The sequence below is a fragment of the Ahaetulla prasina genome, chromosome 1 (genome assembly GCF_028640845.1).
Source record: "Ahaetulla prasina isolate Xishuangbanna chromosome 1, ASM2864084v1, whole genome shotgun sequence".
Lineage (NCBI taxonomy): Eukaryota > Metazoa > Chordata > Lepidosauria > Squamata > Colubridae > Ahaetulla > Ahaetulla prasina.
The window spans coordinates 82,659,177-82,681,645 of record NC_080539.1 but is presented as its reverse complement, the minus strand read 5'-3'; the positions used below and the strand labels follow the sequence as shown (position 1 = coordinate 82,681,645).

The 22,469-nt window shown below is 36.5% G+C and overlaps 1 protein-coding gene across 1 annotated transcript; it reads right to left on the bottom strand.

Moving 5' to 3' along the window:
- Nucleotides 1-2,918: 2,918 nt before the first annotated feature.
- On the bottom strand, nucleotides 2,919-22,364 carry GNG4 (G protein subunit gamma 4). The gene is made up of 3 exons (XM_058166128.1): nucleotides 18,392-22,364; nucleotides 8,478-8,586; nucleotides 2,919-4,384 (listed from the first exon to the last, which is right to left on the bottom strand). The coding sequence occupies exons 2-3, from the start codon at nucleotides 8,574-8,576 to the stop codon at nucleotides 4,256-4,258; spliced, it is 228 nt and encodes a 75-aa protein (XP_058022111.1). The 5' UTR covers nucleotides 8,577-8,586; nucleotides 18,392-22,364; the 3' UTR covers nucleotides 2,919-4,255.
- Nucleotides 22,365-22,469: the final 105 nt, after the last annotated feature.

Here is a 22,469-nt window from a genome sequence, read left to right as displayed (position 1 = left end):
GTGTAGTTTTATTGTTAGGCTAGGATTGATGATGAAAGAATGAATATGATGAAATACTAATAGTTTATTATAGCCCAGTGATAGCTAACCTTTTCTGGACCGAGTGCCCAAAGTGCGCACTAACCCTAACCTGAACACCCAAAATGCAATGCGCACCTCCCCTGTGTATGTGGCCCCCCACACGTGCCCCATCCCACCCCCGTGCATGCGCACCACAGAGCTGACAACCAGCTGGCTGGCGGGAGGTATGCACACATGTGCAGCAGAGCTGAACTGCAGTAACGGTTCGTGTGCCCACAGAGAGGGCACTGCATGTCACCTGTGGCACACATGTCACAGGTTCGCCATCACGGTTATAGCCATTCTACTTCTTTTTGCAGTTATTTGCATTTTGTGATTTTCTCCAGGTTCTTCCTCTTCTCTTCTGCCATCTCCAGATACTGCACATCTACTAGCCAAACCTTTTTGTCTTAACAATTGCTGTTGTGGTTTGTTGAATAGTCAGCCAGACTGGATTTGGCATTTTTAATCCACCCATTGAGTCCTTTCTAAAGACCTACATTATGCAGGTATTCTTGTTTCATTTTGTTAATAGTATCATCCCAGGATATAAACTGTTCCAAGTAAACCTGCTTTTTACAATTGACTGATGGTGAATTTGTCAGTGCTGAAGATGTTCAAGTGGTGCTCCAATTGTTTGGATATTGCACCCAAGGGACCTATTACTATTGGTACTATTTTTGCTTTCATTTGCCATATTCTCTTTATCTTTGGAGGTCTTTGTATTTTGTTACTTTCTCCAGTTCTCTCTCTCCTATTCTGCTTTCTCCATGTTCTGCCATGTCTACTCTCCAGAATCTTTTGTCTTTCTTATCAATTGTTAAGTCTGGAGTGTTATATGGCAAATGCTTGTTTGAATTCTGAAAGTTCCAGAGCACTTTAACTTCTTCGTTTTCATTTATCAATTTTGTGGTCCCACCAAGTTCTTGCTTGCAGATATTCCAATGCACCATTGTTGCTATATTGTCATGCCGTTCTTTGCAGTCAGTCGGTGCAATTTTCTTGCAGAATGAATCTTCTTAATAGATTTCTCTCTTGACATTAACTGGCCATTGTGGGAACAAAATATCAGATTAAGTAATCCTCTAGCTTTGTTTGCTTATTCATAAGCATCACAATTAAAATAAGGTATAATCTATGACATAACATTTAAAATATAAAATACAAGATTAAAAGATGTACATTTTAAACAGATCTTGCCCAGATCTTAGCCTCTAAGTGACTTTGCATTATGGCTTGTTTATACACACTCCACACCCATAATTTTGGAACAGCTTTCACTTTGTATCACTCAAATTTAGTTGTCTCCCTCCAACTTAATCCAGTTTCTTTTCCCCTAAAGGAGCTATCAGTCAACCCCACTTTTTGCCTCCAACTTTCCTTTTCCTACTGTAAACTTCTGAGGAGGAAGTTCACTCCTGGTTGTCCCCGATCTCTCCATGGCTTTCAGTGCCATTGAACATGCTGTTGTTCTGGTCCTTTTAATTGGGGACAGAATTTTGCTTTGGTTCTCTTCCTTCTTCTGGGATCAGTTCTAATTGATGTTAACAAGGGGGGTGGCTTAAGCTCACATCTCCTTTTTCATCAAGTTCCTCAGGATTCAACAACACTCTCCACACTCTAATTTAACATATGCATGAAGCCATTGGATAAGGTCATCTGTCAGAATAGGTAATTCTGTCTTGGGTTGTGGAGATTCTGCTTCCACGTCTGTGCAGGCTCCAACTCAACCAACCAGGACTGAATGGTTCTGGATTTGAGGGTGTCCAGAGGTCTGGACTGTAGGTCTTCTGTCTATAGTTCTGGATGGAGTTATGTTGCCTCACACAGAACCAATGTACAATTTGCGGGTTCTCCTAGATTCATGGAGTTGGTGGTGGCCATGGCCAGATGGGCTTTTCTACAATTTCATTTTGTGCACTAATTGCCTCCTTTCCTCGATTAAGAGGAACTGTGCATGGTCACTCATGCTTCTTTCATCTCCCATTTGGATTAGAATGCAACATATTCTAAATGGAGCTCTCCTTTCTTCAAAGCTACAACTGGCAGCACAAGCAATTATGGGCACACTTTAGTATGCCCATATTACATTATTTGTATCTGCCTTTTAAGCTCTACTAGTTCCCAACAGGTTTTGAGGTGCAATTCAGGGTGCCGCTTAGTACCTATAAAGCTCTTCATGGCATAGAGTCAAGATATTTCAGTGACCACCTTCCTCCAATTGACTCTACCTGCCCCATCACATCTGGCAAAATAAGCATGCTCTGGGTCTTGTTGATCAGGAAACATGTAATTTCTATCACAGTGTCAGTCTTTTGGAACACCATTCCTCCTGAGATTAGATCCCTAAACTTGCTGCACTTCTGGGTTGACTTTTCTTTTAGACATAGGAGTTCAGAAATGGTGGAGCTTGTGAATTTATGAATTTGTTGTTTGTCCAATTATCTTTGCTGCCCATTTTTTTTCTTTTTGATATGTTTCTATTTTTTTTGTTTTGGTGTTTTATTGTGTTAATTGCTTAGAGGTGGCAGCCATACAAATCCAATAAATAAATGAATAAATCCAATCTAGTGCTCAATTTTGGGCTGAGGTTTTAAGCATAAATTTATATGCAAATTAGTTGCATTTTAAAATGTTTGAAAACTAAAAAAAATGTGTGCTTAATATACAAATAAGATTGCCCATATTTAGAGTATTAAAATACAGCATACTTACTTGGGATCAGAAACAGGCTGAAAAATAACTATTTCACATTGTCATTCAGTGAATGTATGGCATTAGTGGAATTTTAACCCCAGGTTAAAAATTGATGCACAAATAGTTTGTTTTACTCCAATAGACAAATAAATTACTACAAATACAAGTAAAAGTAACTTTTATTAAAATATTCAAGTAAGGAGAATGATCAACAGTACATTTTATCATACAACATATATCAAATGAATTATATAATTGATTTCAGACAAACAAGCTTTTACCAGCATAGACTTGAATTTTTTTTAAAGATAAGAGCCAATATAAAGACCATAGAAATCTATGTTACTTAACACTGAACTGTGCTAGAAATCTGTATTTAGCATATTATAAAGGGTAGAGGTATATAATTTGAAATATTAAGGAACATATCAAGATGACATCCTTTGCTGCAGACTGCATAGTTTATAGTATGAAATGGGACTCTGTACCGAGAAACAATAATTAATGTGTTAAATTTTAAGAAATGATTCTTTATTTGAACTAGACTCCACACTGTGCAAGTTTGACCTATGGAATGAAATCAGCATGGTCTTTATTTGGCCTGCAGGTTTTTCATGTGCTGGTACTATTATTAGAATGATTATTAGTAGTGCTACTGCCTGCAGCAATTAGCATACTGCAATACAAAAAAGAAGAGTAACATATTAATGGTAAAGAACAAGTTTTAGATTTTAAAAGTGCTAAATTAAATCCTTGGCATCTCAGGTTGGGCTTAAGTAGGCTCCTGTTCAAAACCTGAAAGTGCTGCCCATCAGTACAGATCATTCCAAGTAAGTTGACTAGTTATTTGACTTGGTATAAGGCAGGTAATTGGGAAGCTTTGATTTAACTTTAATATTTATAATTCAAACATTCATCAAGCACATTCTCTTCTGAAATCCCACTTTTTACATGGAAATAAAATAGTTAAGAAATTGATGGTGCGTATTGCTCATCATAGTTTTTCAGTCCCTCTGAAAGACAGCCTGGGTTGGCACACAACACATCAGGCTAAAAGACGATTGGCCAATTTGTAACTCAGTGTGTGTTGTACAAATCTAATCTGTATGATTGATTTATGATTCACTGTGTGTTCCGTCAGGCAATTTGGTTAATTCATAAGCCATTATTATATAAGCTATGGCTAGTCTACTGTGCAAACAAGCCAAAGACAGTTCATGAAATTTAACCAACAAAATCTAATTATTACATATTTAACAACAAATAGGATTCTTTTATTACAAAACACAAATAGAGAACAATAGAAATGTTGAATACATACCACTGATAGAAAAATTGACATTAAAAACCCTCACTTAAAATGTATTAACTTAGAATATATTGTGTTCTAGAAAGGATTACTTTTTAGACTAAATTACTATATGGGAGAAAACTTGAGGAAAAGCATGCACCATCAGTAATGTATTTTCACAGATAACATTTTTAATTGCAGGGTGAATCATAGGATAGTACATAAGAGCTTCTTCTCCCGGAAGGGATTTTCAGATGCAGGCACCGGTATAATAAGGGGATCTTCTCCCATATGAGCATCACAATATGCCAATAAATCAGCAGCTGCCTTGGATACCTAGGAGCATTTTAAAAAGAAGAAACAGAACAAAAGAAAAATGGGGAAAGGATTATCTAAGTATTATTACTATTGCAACAGTGTTAATAGATTGAGCCAAGCGGTTAGAATATTTTCTATGTAGTAGTCCTTTATACCAGGAATCTCCAACCTTGGTAACTTTAAGCCTGGCGGACTTCAACTCCCAGAATTCCCCAGCCAGCAAAGCTGGCTGGGGAATTTTGGGAGTTGAAGTCCGCCAGGCTTAAAGTTGCCAAGGTTGGAGACCCTTGCTTTATACCATAGCTGGGGAAACAGATGCCCCAGGCTTGCACGTGAGTCTTGAAAGCTTTCTGTGTATCTCCCAGCCTCTCACCAAAATTCTCTTTATTATAATTTTGAATAAGGCAGAAACACAAAAGTATTAGGTATATAAGCAGTAATCATATAATTAAAAAATTTAATGTTAAATTATTTTAAAGCTTTTGCCTTGCCACATCAGATTTTTTTTTTTTTGAGAATATGATTTGCACACCGTGCTTACATCTCTGATTATAGTTCAGTATGTTATTTATTAATCTCTCTGAAATTATAGTAAATTCCTAAAAATAGTACATATATGTGACAGAGCTGCATCATGCAGAAAAGTTATCACAAGTTGTGATGTCCAAACAGGGCAGATTGTTCTATCACCAACCATAAGTCACTCCAAAGAACAAAGTCAATGCTATAAGGAAGCCAAGTGAAATGTTGCAGCAGAGCTGGCCAGCAAGATGCACCAAAACCAAGCAACTTTTTTTTTATTCATATGTAGCTCCTATACATGTTTTGTTTTTAGTCTATGATAATGTACCAAATGGTACATTCTGGCAGAAGTACAAACATTCAGGAAACAAGAAAAGAAAAGTTCAATTAGATTCGTCAGTTATTTTTGTGCTAAAGGATTGTAAAATAGTAACAGAAAAGAAAACAAAGAAAAATTAGATTAGAAATTTATGCAAGGAAAATAAATTTTGGAATATTTGTCCTTCACCATGCAACGTAACTTGGAATCAACCATTTCTGAAAAATTGGTTTTCAGATCTCACAATCCAAACAATGTAACTACATTAAACCAATAGCTGATTGAAACTCTTTCTGTTTATTATAGATGAATATTACCAAAAATTCTACCTGGGAGAGTTGTTACCAGATATTTATGATTTAAGACAAAGTTAGCAATAGAGAATGTTATTATTACATTTCAGAGTAAAGAAGGTGATTAAAAGCAGCCCAAGTTAGAATATAATCCTGTTAGATACCCTATAATTATAAGATTCAGTGACAAGACAAAATGCTGCAATTACTACAGTCACCTTCCATGAAAAGACAGACATAATTACTGTTCATGCAATGACACCCACTCTGCTTTTGCTTTGTATCTAAAATGTGCACATCCACAAACATCTCACTAATGCCAGTGTTGATTTCACAACACTATTTTAGAAATAATTAACAATTCCATCTTTAAAGGAGAATGGGAAAAGCACAATAGCTGCTGTATGCAATTGTTCACAGTGCTACTTATGTTAAAAATCAGTGTTTCTTGACTGGACGTCAGCAGCATAGTTTCGTTATTTTAAAAGGTATCTGCAAATTTTAGTTATACCATACAAATTCTGTCTACCAATATTGTTTCTAACTTTTTCAATTTCACTGTTTTATTCTAAAAAAGGAATTTTCTTTCAGCAACAATACTTATCTACAGTGAATTAGTTTCATCTCGATCATAGCTACTGTTTTTAACTAAGGTCTAATTTTTTACTATATTTTGTTCGCTATTTTGAATATTTTAAGAGTTTAATTTATCAATTCCTATTTGGATAATTGAGTCTCTGCATATTAACTTCAAATATACACAAATTTCTTATTAATACAAATAGGGATTAAATCAAGAAGCCTCTCACATCATTTTTTTTTTATTTTTGCTGAATTGAAAATATTATCACACGCTGAGAATAAACCAAAATACTAAACTTTACAATATTTTGAAATCATTGTAATAGCTTTTTAAAGTTATTAGCTGTTCAAAACAAAGGATGCAATTACTTATTAGCTTGGTAGACATATTAGCTATGTAAATAAGCTCTATATACTAAGAAACATCTATGTATTTCTCAGCTTAGTAATCAAAATCTTATTATCTGACCATGCCCTGGGCATGCGTATAGCTTCCAGATGGGTGATCATCCAAGTACTATATAAAATTGAACCTGTTTAGTTTTAAGAATAAAACTAGGTTAGATAATGTTCAACTTCTGGAAGAGAAGAAATGGTGGCCAATAAACAATATTAAAACCCCAGTCTCTCTGTTTTCTTTTCCATAGTTGTTAGATCTCTGCTCTTTGCATGCATGTTCTTTATATATTTTGCCTTAATTCACTGAATACAAGGAGCTATGCTTGGCTACTAGCCTAAAATGTACAAATTTAAGTTTTGTGGTTTTTTTATGTCACCAGTAATGGTTTAGAATATTATACAAAGCCAGCCAATGGTGTCTTTTCAGTAAACCATGGTTATATAAACCATAGCTAAGTACATGGACTTAATTAGGAACTCAATTTTATAAGGCAGTAACTGTGTTTACCAATGGCATAAAATATTGTATATAACATCATAAAGCAATATAATTGATTGTCCCGATCCTGAGCATCAGTTTTTTCAAAACGTCAATTTAAATGTATCATTCAGAATGTTTTGTACATGTGGAAATGAGTCATCTCCGCTCATGCATATGCAGAAATATAGTAATGTTTGGGGGGAATGTTATTTGAGAAAATAATAAGTTAATTATTTTACATTGTATGTGTTTCATTTCCAAAGAGAAGTAAATGTGTATAAATTCATTTTACTTATCTCACAAATGTAAAAAAATCATGATCTAAAATATTCAAGCCAAAAATTTGTCATGCGCGGAGTAATTTCAAACCAGAGAAAAATCTGCTTAGGCAGTGTTTTCGGAGAATGAGGTCTTTGAGAAACAATTTTAGTACTGCAGTTGACAGAGGACAACACAGCGGGTTAAGTGTTCTGGGGAGGGTTTAAACTTCAAAGAATTGTGACTGAGCCAACTTGTAACAACATTTAATTAATTTTACAAGCCAAGATATCCTCTGTTCTGTATTGTGGACAGAAAATTTAAGAAATGTAAAAAACTTTAAAACACCTCTAAATACTGTTTTGTTCACTCAAGTACAACAAAATTGCACTCTGTAAGGATGTATCACATCTAACATTCGACAAATCTTCTAACTCCAGTTACAATGGATATAATCTACCTTTTTCCTAAATTAAAATGAAAGATAGTCTTTTCTCAAGAGAGAAAAAATTATCAACAGTCAGTTACAAAGCTGCTCAGGAAATAATTCAAGGTTAATCTGATCCTTCACCTGCAATTAACTTTCAAGCATAAATGCTGCATCCTATAAGTAATAGCAATATGCCCTAATTTCAGCATAACCTAAACATTTATATTTATGCATCTTGAGTAAATTCCAACATTATCCAGATGGATATACATTTGAACAATACAACTTTTCTCTATTTAACTCTGCATTGCCAACCTTAGCGTCATCCTATCCTGGGATTACCCCAAGGTTTCTGCATCAGATTTTGAGAATCCAGTGGGTTCTAGGAGAAAGAGTATCTACCCCTTTTTTCTGCAATAGACACTGATCCATGAACATGAAGGCAATTGTAAACAGTTACGGCTTCCTAATAACAAATATCACAGGAAAATATCTGTAGGAGAACCAGAGAATGCCAAGGAAGGAATAATCATTGTATCCATTGCTACCCAGCTCCCTGCCTGAGACATGCAAAACAGATGTCTCTTAAGCTATGAGAAAATTGGTGATGATGGGAAAGCTAGAGACTTAAACTGCGCTGGACAAAAGGGGAAATTGCACTCTCATATTGATAGATGGCAAACAACTAGCTTCAGCCTAGGACGGATGCCCATGTGCCATGAAAATTTTTATCTAACTACACTGTGTTGAAAATCTGAGTAGCTTTTGCAGATTTCTAACCAGTGGGTGGTTAAAATTTGTAAATATGATTACAAGTTCAAATTTACCTTTATCCTATCCAGATATGCTTCCATTTTTAACTGCTCCACTGCTTTTCTTGCTTGAGATATACTTGTTGTACTGTTATTAGGCATTATCTCCTTCATTCTGATTTTCCTAGATCAATAAAAATGAGAGCATTACAAATTGTTTATTTTCAAAAGATAAACCATTCTAACAATAAATATATTTTTCTAGCTCCTGATTTTTCTTAGCTACTTCTTTCATTTCACTGATCAATCCTCATTCAATTGCCAGTGTGGAATTTTATCTCTAAAATCTTGCCCAAGGCTTTTTAATATATTCAGTATTAGGTTACCTAATAACAACCTGTCATATTTAATACATAATTAAATCATTTATAGCAGGAGAGATCAGTTTTGGGAAACTCTCTAAACTGAGAATGAATAAAGGCTGCATTGGCAGAGCAGAATTGTAAGGGACAGGAAACTCAGGGGTCTTCCCTCCTAATTATTTGGACAGGAGAGGTTGGTTTTTTTACTTTGCTTTGTTTTCTTTAATTGGCCTATTTCTGTGTTTCCTGCTTAAAAATATCAGGAAACTTCATGTCCTCAGTGATAAGTAATAATACCACTGATTTTCATCTATGTTTCAGGTCTTCTAGGATTTCAAAAATGCTTATGGGGGCCACAAGTTACTCATTTCTGTATTATAGCTTTGGAGAGAAAGGAAAAAAAGAGAAAGCCTAATCTTGCATGTTAGTTACTAAAAACCTGAATTGGTTTTACAAATCAGGGAACTGTGCATTTGTCTGTCAAATGAAATTTCAGCCTTGGAAAAACACTGATATTTATTTCTTTATTTTAAAGAATTACAGGCCAGATTTAAGGGTAAAAGAGTGCCCAAGATGGCTTCTGACCTATTAAAATACAAATAAAAATATAAGACATAAATCACACTACACAAAATTTCATTTCTTCTGTTTCATTTTTTTCAATTCCAAATCCAGTAATGTAGTTTTTAGAGCATAAACTAATAATGTGGAGCTAAAACAGTTCAACATCTAGTACATATTTTTCCTGGTTATTTAGCTTTATATTCTCGGTACATTTCTTCTTTCATATTAAAACACAGAATGATTCCTATTCTCCTCTGCTTTATCCGCTACTTTATGTTACCTGTTTTGTAAACCCAACAACTATAATTTAAAAACCATACTTTATGGCTTAATATATGCCAATTCATCCTATGGCAATTTATTCAATCAGTAATAGTTAAGCATATAGCCAGTTTTGTCCAATGGTTAAGGTGGCAGGCTAGAAACTGGGAGACTGTGAATTCTTGTCCTGCTTTAGGCATGAAAGCATGCTGGGTTACTTTGGCCAGTCATTCTTTCTCAGCCCAACCCATCTCACAGAAAACAGAGGACAAAAGGAGTATTAGGTATAAAATAATAAAGGCAAGATTTTTTTAAAAAAAACTTCCTTTACACAACATGTGAAGTCCCACTAAAGTAGTAGGGAAATACTTATGTCTGCATGTGTACAAAATTAATGTATAAAAGGTTGTATCTAGAGTTAATACAGTACCAGAAACAAAATCACTACTGAGAGGGAAATGAAAATGAGAATCAGTTGATTTATTTGTACCTTAAAAGAACCAATTTATTTCTGTCACAAAAGAAATCCTATGACCAGATTTTGAAAGAGGTCATCAGTAAAAACCAGGCAATCAGTGAGAAGCAATGGCAACCTGTAATATGAACTTCCCTATAATTTGCCTATCTCTCTCTCCTGCTGTTATTGATAGTTAGAAAGGTTTAGTTTTGATATTAAGATATTTTATGTATTATTTGTATTGTACTATTCTGATACAGACTTTATTGCAGCATTACAGTTGTGATATGCTAATTTGAGGGAGGTGGAAATATTTCTATTACAATGAATAGCAATGAAATAAACAGCAAATCTAGCTTAGAATCTCAATTTAAATTCCTGGGCGATGTGATCTGAAAATCAAATGGATGGTTAAAGAAAACCTTGATATGAAAGATGTACTGCTCTCCTCCATCTTTCTAGTTCTACAGAATATAAAAAGACTAACAGTTAGGACAACTGGCTATTGTGCAGGCATATAGCCCAAGGGAGAAGAGAAGTGCTACAAGAGAGCTTATTTGTGAGTGACAGGCTTCAAAAAAAAACAACCCAGCAAAATCTCAACATACTCTCCTACTAAATAAGATACCAGAGGGTTATTTCAGAGTCAGATTAAAGCAAATATACCCAAAGGCATACTGCAAAAAAAGGGAAAATTATTCCTGAACCCTCACATCTAATTTACTATTTTTAAAAAAGAGGGGGGGAAAACTAACTCTCTTAATTTACTGTGATCAGTTCTGAGAATCAGTGGTTTCTTAAAAGGTTTGGAAAAAAGTAAAACCAAAAGTACACTTCTGCTTTGCTTGCTTCCACTCAATATGAATATGAAACAAAAACAGTAAGAATGTAGTATTTGTCAGAAATTTAGATTTCTCTCTGTATTTTTCAAGCAAGATTTCCTTTCCATGATCTATTCTATTTGATTCATGTTAAAGTTTTGTGAAGCAGCTACACTGCATATCTATATCTCTTGAGAAAAAATTCCAAAGGCCATAGTGCACATCAGGTTTTTCCCCTTTGAGGGAGGTTTTATTTTATTTTATTTATTTCATTTGTTTGCAACCCATCTAGCTACAAAGTGACTCTGGGCAGCATACAACATTTAGTTTTAGATTTGCCCTTCTAGACTCTGAGACCAACAATTCCTGAAGAGAGAAACAGAGATATGAAAAAGAATGAAAATGGATATGATGTGGCTGAGGCAAAGAGGGACCCTGGATTTGAAAGCTGTTAAATCCTCTCCCAAACCAGTAAAATATTTGGATGAACAAGCCGATTGTGATTAATCAGTTTCTCATAACTACTCTCAAAAAGTTGTTCAAATGCCATTAAAAAACTACTCAAGCACACATAAAAATTATTGTTTTGTGGATTTTTTATTCCTTTTTGGCCTCTACTCTCTTGTCTTAAAAAGTTTTTGCCTGCTACAGACATAAGTAATGAATTACATTACTAGTAATGGATCTTGTGATTACAGCATGGGTACATACATTTGCAGACATAGTTATAAACCATGAATCAATAACCTTAACCTATCTGGTGGGAAGAAAGCAAAGGGTAGCCAAAACAAGCAAACATAATCTCTATACTGAGAAAAGTGCATCAGCAAATAAGTTTGGTGCTCGATTCATTTATTTCATAAACAAAGGTATCTACTATGTGATGCCCCAGTGAATTGCCCTGCCCTCCCCTTAGAGCAGGGGTGAAATCCAGCAGGTTCTGACAAGTTCTGGAGAACTGGTAGCAGAAATTTTGAGTAGTTCTTAGAACCAGTAGCAGAAATTTTAAGTAGTCCAGAGAACCAGCAAATACCAACTCTGGCTGGCCCCAGAGTGAGGTGGGAATGGAGATTTTGCAGTATCCTTACCCTGCCATGCCCACCAAGCCACACCATTCCCACCAAGCCATACCCACAGAACCAACCGGTAGTAAAAAAAAATTGGATTTCACCACTGCCTTAGAGGCAGTAACTACTTGTACCACTTTCATTAATTACAACCACAAGCTTCCTCTCACTGATGGTAAATCTCTCATACAGCTGGGTAGAAATTCTGGCCTATTTCTCCATGGCAATCTGCTTCAGCTCAATAATACTTGAAAGTTTACTAGCATGAATTGCTCATTTCAGACTCTACCCCCTTTCTCTTAAAGTTGATCTTTCCAAAACATCAAATATGTTCTTCTGCAGCCATTCTCTTCCAGGCTTCTTTGTATGTTTGGAATCAGTATCTTTCTGTATGACCTAATGCTTGAGAAGTGGCATGAGTCACTCCTGGTGAAACGGGAAGCTATATAAATTTGACAGACAGACAGTAGATAGATGGGGGGGGGGGAGAGGGAGAGATTCATACTGTTGAATGCAATGTTTGTTTTCTGCCAAATATGAACAATTGCAAAATGTTCATATTTGATTCATCTGTCCATAAAATGTTCCTTCAGAAATATGGAAAGCTGTCCAGGTGCCTTTGGTAAATTTGAGACAAGGATTATTATTATTCTTACCAAACTCCCAATAATGCCTTTTTAACCAGTTTTTTTCAGATGGATAAAAATTGTGTAGACTGTTGGGTCAAGACAAAAAAATCCTTCAGATCCCTACATACTCTCCTGGGTTTTAATTTCTTGTATGCTGTGCTCCTAGAATCATTTTAAGAGGATGGCTGCTGTTTGTAGTGTTCACTGATCTCCAAACCTTCTCCATTTCAAGACAGTCTCTGACCAGGGATTAATGGAGAAATAGTTTTTCACTGTTTTCACACTGAACATGTTTGACCATCTAGAACTGATATGGCAAGACTTTCACATTGATGAGGAGCCAAGGTTTGCAAGATTTACATAGGGTAGGGTTGCTGGCACACATCAGCCCTGATAGTTTAATGAAGCACTTACAAACCCTAGTTACATCTGTAATGCACCTGATTCAACTAAGGGGAAATTTTTCACACTGGCACATCATATGGATGATCTTTGTTTATGGAATGGGTAAGACAAAAATGAAACTTTATTTTTTCACTCAGATTCCATATATACAGTATGTATTGGTCAAACCACGTGAAGCTCTGATTGATAGAAAATTATGCAGAAATTCAGAAAATCTTCACACTTTTTCATAGAACTGAAATTATTCTCTTGCCTATTTCACACAATAACATCCTTCTTTTCTTACAAGGGAGAGGCAGAGCAAGGACACCTCTACTAGATGAAAAGTCCACTGATACATTGCTAGATGAATCTATAGTAAATATAATTAACTGTTCAGAAAGCTGCAATGCCTACTTAAAGGACTTACGTTTATATCTGTTTAAAATGCAACTACTACAAATAGGCTTCTAATGAAGTTCATCCCACGTATAGGCCTCTGCATGGGTTAATTTCTAAGCACAACACAGGATTATAAAATGAAGGGTTAGTTCCATGAATATAGATATATGTCTGTTTTTTGACATCAGTACATAATAATTACTATATCTTCCCCAGGAAAGATTCTTAGAACACATATTTGCTCAGTTTCCAAATTTCTTATACCTTCAAGTTTCCACCCAGCCCAGAAAAATAACCTCTGCTTTTGGTTTAAATCCCATTTTTGCTTCTATCATATTTCTTTAAAAAAAGAAACTTTTATTTTCTATATCCATGTAACACAAGTTAATAGATGTTGCACTATAAATGACAGAATTCAAAGTGTTCCGTATAACTTAAATTTATTTAAATTACAACAAGGCAAAGTGATTTTGTTTGCTTGCTTTGTGCTATTTCCATCCAAATTATACTTGCAATTATAAAACAAAATGGGAAGTATGCCAGTTTTGATTTAGAACAGGGGTACCCAACCCCCTGGGGCGCGGCCTATTTAGAATTGGGCCATGCGAGTGGCTGGCTGGAGTACGTGCATGCGCACGCAGCTCAACATGTGTGAGCAGTGGGCCTGCGGGCAACCCCTTGATCACACAAGTCAAGCTGCGCGCCAGCCTGCTACTCATGCAAGGGCTGCATGTGCACCAGCCCACTAATTGCTCAGCCCAGTTCCCTCTCCCTCCAGCCAGGCTGCCAAGCTGCAAAGGTTGGGGACCACTGATTTAGTGGTCCCCAAATTTCCCTAATTCTTTGTGGCATTTCATGATGATGGTGATATTCATTTGGTTGTGTCTGACACTTGGTGATTATATGGGCCAGGTCTCTCCACATCTTCTGATCTTGCACTACTTTTTTGAGTTGTTCTATGCTCTGCCTAGTGTCATTTTTGATAGAGTCCAGCAACCATGGGGGCAATTCCTATTAATCATTTTCCCAAACATCACTTTTAATGAGTTCTTGTCTAAAAGTGTCTACACAGCCTTTGATTTCTAAGTTGTTTTTCCACTGGATGAAAATTTAAAATTTCAATTTGGTCATGTGTTCAAAACATTTCTCCTTTAGGACCTGCTTACAGAACCATATCTCACTAGTTAAACTAAGGTTATTAAACTAAAGTTGTCCTCGGAGAGAACCTACAAAGAAAAATACTACCCGATAGCATTAACCCTATAAAGACCAATCAGACTTGAAAACTCTGTAATGTTGCTTTGATTTTTTTTCCTTATATCATGATTCTAGGTTTTAATGGGTATAGAAAAAGAAAAAAAGAAACATTATAATCAGATGCAGGCCCTATAACTGTTAATAATTGTAAATCTATTTTTATTTTTTTTAATATTTTAATTATTGACTATCTAGTATTTAATGTAAATCAAATAAATGAACCATTAATATAGACCAACAGCACCATCTAGAGAAAGAACAGCAACATGCAATGGTTTGTGACCCTTTTTAATTGTACTGCTAAATTCTGGCATAATAACCAGAAATTAGATATATGATTTGCCACAGTTCTTCAGTGAAAAGTGAAGAATGCACTGCAAATGGCATTCCAACCTTTGCTTGAAAACCTCCAGTGATATGGAGGCAGACTGTTCCACTTCTTGACCACTCTCATAATCAGGAAATTCCTCATGTTTGACTCTCTGTCTATAAAGCTTCCACCCATTGGTTTTTGTCATCCCAGCATCATTGGATGTTAGGAAGCATATACATATAATACATAATCATGTTATGTTGGTTGTACAGCCAGTTGTTTAGATTGGATTTGGCATTTTTATCCACCTATCCTTCCCAAGGAGCTGGAGTAAGCAGATATTGTTGTTTGATGAAGTAAGCTGTTCCAGGTAAAGCTGCCTTTTGACTGATGGTAATTTTGTCACATGCCAGTGATGTTAGTGCTCCAGTTGTTTGGCAAGTGCATCCAAGGTGCTTGTTATTATTAGTACTACCGGTTATCTGTGTTTTCTTTTGCCACAGTTTTTCTATTTGCAGATCTTTGTATTTTGTAATTTTATCCAGTTTTCTATTCTGTTGTCACCATGTACTGACATGTTACTATTATCTAAGAAAATAACCCATAATATGTCAGTTCTTTTAATTGATTTCCATTGGATTTAGCCTCCAAGTATCTTTTGACCTGCACTTTTCTTCTGTGACCCCCTCCCATGTCCCTCAAAGCAGTGTTTCTAATAGATTGGATCTTTTTCTCACTTTACAAAAATAGAAAATTAAAATAGGGATTAAATAGTTCAACATTCTCCTTTATGTCTATCACCATCTTGCTATCTTCTCTGACTAACAGACTGATCATTTTTCTCTTGTTCTACTACACATAACTCCAAACCACTTTTTGTTTATTTTTGGCATTCACAGCAAGCTTCAGCTTATTCTGAGCCTTAGTCTACCTTTTCTTTCTTTATAAATTCAGGCTATTTCTTGAAATTTTGCTTTTGTTACATGTCCCTCTTTTCATTTTTTAAAATTGTCTTTATTGTTATTATTCTCAGTTTATTACAGAACTGTATTTTTAATTCCAGAATCCTCTATTCCTTCCTCAGGCCTTGATCTTGGAAGTGTGGAAAAAAATACTACTTTTGCTCCAACTATTCCTGCCTAACCTGATAGTCCCTTGATAATTCTTCCAGGTTGTTTCTGGCAGTGTCTTTGTTCCAATGTGAAATAGAAGAAAAGGACTATGATCAATACGGGAGGATTGATTAATCAGTTTAGTGTCTCTCCATCACTCCTTATATTCACACTTGGGAAACAGCATATTTCCCTTGATATCAAGTCTGTAGACTGCCAACTCCAGTTCTCTCAAGATCACGTCACCCATCATCACCACATACCTTTGGGACAGTGGTTGGATTTCTCACCTCCATGGAAATTCAAGCTTCTCTTTTCCCTGGCCCTGGAATGCTGAGAGAAAAGTCTTTTCCAGAAGTTAAAAAGTCTGTTTCTGCACCAATGAATACTTGCATCTTTAATCTCTTTCTAACTCACACCTTCCCATCATCTCCCCTTATCTCAATGCCCCAAGCAGGGATATCCCAATCAGTCATCTGTTTGTCATGCTTACAGTCCCCCTTTCTATTGTCTGGTTTGTTGTTTGTTATTTGTTTTTGTTCCAGCCAAAAATATTTTTCAAAAATCTGTACTGCAGAGCAAGGGTTATTCCCATCCCATCCATTGAGTGGCGGGAGGTGAAAACTGAAAAAAAATTATGCAGTAGGTAGAAAGGATCCATTTTCTGAGCCTTCTAGCACTTCAATTCCAATCACAGAAAAGGAGTCAATTAACCTCCACTGACTCTTCAGATAACGGATAATCCCAAATAACAGTTGATCAGGGCCACTTACTTTAGTCTAGAACAGATCCAGAAGCGTTTGAGGCAAACAGTTACCTCTCAGAATTATTCGACTAAATCAGAGGGCCACAGCATGATCTTGTTGTTGTTGTTTTGCTTTGTTTTGCTTGATAAACTTCATCATCCACCCAACAATAAGATATTGTAAACAATAAGATATATGTTTATTTTGAATTTTTAGTATTAGATTATATGGTGAACAATATCTCTTATTTATATGCTGTGCCCTTATACAAATGGATTTGTGTGTGGATAGGTACATTTATGCATACACATAATATGTGCAGGTTTTTTTCCTATTCGTTTTGATGTCTTTGATTGAAGGATTATATGCCCTCAAGTCATTTTCAATTCCTAGTGACCGCATAGATAAGATTTTCTCCATGACCGATATTTTTAAACAGCTATTTGGTTTTGTATACTTGTCACTAAATTCTGAACATTCTGAAACATGTCCATAATTTTTTAAAAGATATTTAAAGGATGTTCCTCATCTCTTGCCTGAAAACAGTTTAAAATCTCTCTGATCTTTTTTTTCCTATCTAATGCTAGCGCCCTGCTTTCATCACTGTAGTACAACTGGAACGGTCTGTCTGTTTTGCACTAAAATCTGTTCTGGCATTCTTTCATCCGAACAATTGATATCCCTCAATGTTGCCTATCTATCAGCTCCCAAGTAAAGAAAAAGGAGAAGAGAGAAAAAAGCAACATTTCTTAAAATGCTGCTTTGAAGGTTTGAAGCTTGCAACACTTTTCTTTCTTTTTCCTTTCAGGACTACCTTCTGCACGTTACATTCAGTGGCTAATCATACAGTTAAAATATTCATCAGAAACCAGCTTATTCTAATAAACAAGCATCCGCCAACAAGACTCTTCTATCGGCAAAAGGCATAAACAATGGTGCCAGTTTGTAATCTCTCCCACTTCCTAAGAATATTTGCCCTCTGACCACAACCTTCATTCTCTGATGGATGCACTGCTACTACCTCCCTAATGTATGTGTTATGGACACACATACCATCTCTGCCTTCTCAGATTTTCTAAATCAAGTACCACATGGCCTGGAATACTGTACCCAGCAGCTCAAGATACTAAATTCCAACACACATACACACACACAATGCATATATAGAGCTTCTTTTTCATAAGAAAGAATCATCCACGCCAGCTCTTGCCATACTCTTGATTTTATATGGTTGAAGTCAGATGAAAGGCTTAATTGTGTGTGAAGTCTGTCTGTGTAGTGCATAAAGTAGCAAAAATGAAAAGCAGAAAATGGGCCTCTTTAATGAAATACAGCCTTACCGTATCGTTTCTGGCAATCCCAGTGACAACTTCTTTAAACAAATTATTTCGACTAAGACCAAGAATGCAACACGCACGCTTTGAAAACACTTGTGACACACCCCAACTCTACTAGCTGCGAATCTGCCACCGGCCAAAAGTCTTCCCCACCATCCCCCAAACTCCCTCTTCTCAACCAAACCACTGGGTTTGAGACCCATTGCCAGCAACCGGAGCAGGGCTTTCCCTGTAAGTTCCCCATCGGCGCCCGCCTTTGCCCAGTGCGAAGACTTACCTTGCAGCAAGAAATGGAGGCTTTTGGCAGTCAGAGAGATTCGAACAGCGAAGCCACCGCACTCACGCCTCGAGTGCAAGCAGGGACGTCTTGAGGTTGCACATGCCCGGGAGGGGGGGGGAGAGGAAAGAGGGGGGCTCTGACCTGCCTTGAGGCGAAGATATCGGCTTATACGTCTGGCGTGTGGTTTATTTTGTTTTTGTTTTGAAAAAGAACGCTACCTGTCCGTCACGCCCCCTGGCTAGCGGAGCAGGCGATAGCCGACTTCACTCGCCGGCTGTGGCTGTGGCTGTGGCTGGTTGAGTCTCGGGAGGCGCGCGTGCGCGTCTCCGCGTTTGCCGCGAGGAGGAATTCCAGTTAGTGACGTCAATCGGGGCGAGGGAAAGCGCGCGTCCTCGGGGCGGCCCTGGACTTCTTCCCCGACTCTTGGAAAGATGTCGGCATGAGCATCATCTGTTCCATCCTCGGCTGCATGAAGAAGGCACGTATGCTTCGTGGCTGCTAAACGGCGGCAGAGAGGCGCGCGACTACAACCACGGGACGCAAAAAAAAAAAAAAAAAGCCGGGAATTCCGAGCCGCAGAAAGCAACGGCTTTTTTCCTCCCTCCCGGTCTCCGGAGAGACCCTGAAAGGAAGGACTCGTCTCCCAGCGCTGAGGGACGAGTGTTTATCTCTGCTCGCCAGCGGTACGGCGAAGGCCAGCGGCCAAGGACCTTCACCCTCAGATTTCGGGGCCAAATGGCCCGGGAGCTTCCAAAGAGCAGCTGGGAACCTGGCTGTTGATGACGGCCGGGTAAATGGACTGACACAATAAGATTCAGCTTTGTAGCTGGAAGGAGAATTATGCCTCCATTTTTCGTGGCAATAACTGCCGTGTAAAACGAAACGAAGAGTTTGTTTCCAAATAAATGTGTTCGTGTCACTCAGGGGAAAGCAGAAACAAGAGTTTAAAATAGAGTACTTTGCTCGCTATGTTGCCTTCTTAAGGCCGCCTTCAAATGAAGGCAACATAGTGCAGAAACAGGTGTAAAGCTCAGAGGAGGACAGAGAAGAATGGAGGCAGAAGGGAATGAGGGCTTGTAAGAGACAATGCAACAGAGCTATACTAAAAAGAAGTCCGTTGTCTCCCATGCAGTGAGCAACAGAATCAAATTTGTTTAAAAGGGAAAAGGTCACCCAATTCCAGTCTATAATTTAAGAAGACAAGTGAGGGGTGAGTAAGAGTCTGTTTCACACTTTGGGTAGGAATCATATTTGCAAAAGATATACAGATGGTTCCCATATTAAACACAAAAGAAGTGTGAAGGACAAGTGTTCCTCAACACTTCAAAACGCAGGGCATCCTGGTGCATTTTGAAGTGTGTGTGTGAGAGAATATCTACTTTTCACATATCCTACATAAAACACTAAACTGTAGCTTTGCAAGAATCAGCATCCAATTCAAAGCATGCTGAACTGAACATTGTGTGGGTAACCCTTCAGTTATTTCTTGTGAGAAAGACAAATCTAGACAGAATATTAAAATGGAAAGCATTTACACTGACAATGACACTATTATCATGGCAATCATCTTCCCAGTTTTAATATGGTTGTGAAAGCCAGACATCAGAAAAACTGAATGAAGAAAAATTAATGCTTTTGAATTCAGTTCGAGGCTGAAAAAATGGAGAATATCTTGGGCTACAAGAACAAAATTATCTAAACTTAGATTAGGTAAATGCAAAGTGATCACTGAAACATTAATTATAAAGCTAAACTTTTATCTATTTTGAATACGATAGGCAGAAAGTCCTTGATAGTTGGTGAAATGAAAGCCAATTGAAAAATAAGCTGGCAGAAAACAAGATGGCTAGATACTATTACTGATACCATGAGTAGGAGTTTACAAAAATGTTTACAGTCCTGGTGAACTGTTGTCTATCAGGTCATGAAGAGTCAGAAGTAACACTAATAAACCCCCCTCCCCCTTGTGTCCTTTTCTACATAACAGTATTGAATAAAGTTTAGCATGCTACAATTTAAATAAAAAAGCCTTTTAGTTCTAGTTCATTCCAATAGCCAATAATAGTGCACTCTGTTCTATTAGCCCAGCATGATTCCATCTGTGGTCATTGTCCTTTTATTTGGAGTCCCTAAGTACCCATGTGTTCAGGCACCCAGCACTTAGTAAACCAGCCTGCAACAATTGGTAACACTCCCCCAGATTTTCTAGTACCTCATCCAAATTTCACAAGCTCAAGATCCTTGCTGTTTTGCATGCCCAGATAGAGTTTCATTCTCTATCATGCTCCAGAGTGTTCACAGTATTTCTAACACAGGCAGCCCCTGAAGTTGGAAGTCCAAGACAAGGGAAACTCCTCTAGGCATTTTGCTTTATCATAAAGCTACAAACCTGAGCAGCTTCCTCATATTGGAAGGAAATAATAAGATAATTCATCACAGTCCTTAAAATTCTTTTGATGTTCAAACACAGAATTTAAAGTGTTACACAGAATCTTTCATGATTCTGAGACAAGCTTAGTCATTTTTATACACGTATTCCTAAATAAATTTGTAGATACCTACCTCATTAAAACATTCATTCTGATAAAAGAAGACTCCAGTACTATAGGAGCCTTAGAAAGAAACATGATTTTCTAAGAACAAGAGGAATGCCTGCATGATAGTGTTTGCCATGGCAGGCATTTTAATAAATACTTGTTTTCACATTTATTTTTAAAATTTCTGGCATCCATCATGTTTTATTACATTAAAAGTTTCTACAATATAGTACTTATTTTTAGAAAACATTTTTCAGTTATTTGGGTTCTGCTGCTAACCTGCAGGAATCATTTCTTGAATTCAAGTCACGGAGAAAAATGTATAATACAGCCCATGGTGAAACCATAGTGCATACAACTTTTATTTTTATTTGTGTTCATTTTTAAAAGTGTTACTGGAATTCTGAAAGTTATTCTGATATAATAAATAATATTCCATTTATTCTTGGCATATTTTCTCAGTGCTAATTATGCTAAAGGCAAGTCACTTTGGGGTATCAGTTAAGGAATAAAAATGCATCTGTATAATACGATAAAGAAACAATACATCTTTTTCTGTTTTATCTTAAATCCTTGTAAAGATTTATTTTGTCAAATTTCAGCAGCTTCATTTTAAGCCCTTATATGAGTGATTATCTGCAGAACTTTAGGTTTAAAATTGCTACAAAACAAAAGGCAACTTATATGCTATAAAAGGCCAAAAAAAAACAAAAACCAACCCTTACAAAGCATCTTGTAAGTAGGGAAAGGGTGGGGAAACTTCCCAGCAATTGTTTACATGGAGGTTTGCGCAAGCATTAAAGATTTTTTTTTAAAACGGAGGGAGCTAAAGAAACAGCTTCTATGAGAACAAGGTCTTCTGCAAACTTCCAGATACATTTCAAAAACCATGTCTGGAATTCAGGAGTTGAAATCCGGGGTTACTAAGGCTGTCAAAACAAAAAGTCATAATTATTTAAATTATATGCAAGGGCAAAAACTAACAGAATGAAATGCCAGACCTGATTCACAAATAATGTCAGGCAAGACATTTTCAAACAGTTCTTTTTTTTACTGTAGATTGTTGCCTGATCATATAAATTGTTAAATAATAATGGGTTTGTACATCACATTAATGAACAAATCACCTTTTTGACCAACATCATTTATGAACTAGGCTAGTGTACTAGTTACATCATTTCTCAGTTCCTGCATGATAAGTTTAGTAAAAAAGTGAACTAAAAATTTTATTAAAAGGCATACATGTTCATGAAGTACAGTTTGCTTCATCCAAATTTAATCTATAGCTCATGAAAACGTATGTCTTTTTAAAGAATCTATTGGTCTAGAAAGATGGGCAAATATAATGTTTTTAGTTTATGCATTATGCTGTTTTTATTGATGTTTGTTAATTGAGAGCCACCCAGAGTTTGATACAAGATGGGAGGCTATTTAAATTTTTAAATAAATAAAATTAAATGCATACGTTCAAATAATTTTGGTAGAGCACACCTACTAAATTTATCAAATTCTTCATAAAAAATTAAGTATTTAAAACT

What these genes read in the sequence shown, in the direction of transcription:
- GNG4 (XM_058166128.1), bottom strand. Translation starts at nt 8,576, where the DNA reads ATGAAGGAGATAATGCCTAATAACAGTACAACAAGTATATCTCAAGCA. An exon ending in CATATCTGGATAGGATAAAG is followed by an intron (nt 4,385 to 8,477) that starts GTAAATTTGAAC and finishes AAATGCTCCTAG; the next exon opens with GTATCCAAGGCAGCTGCTGA.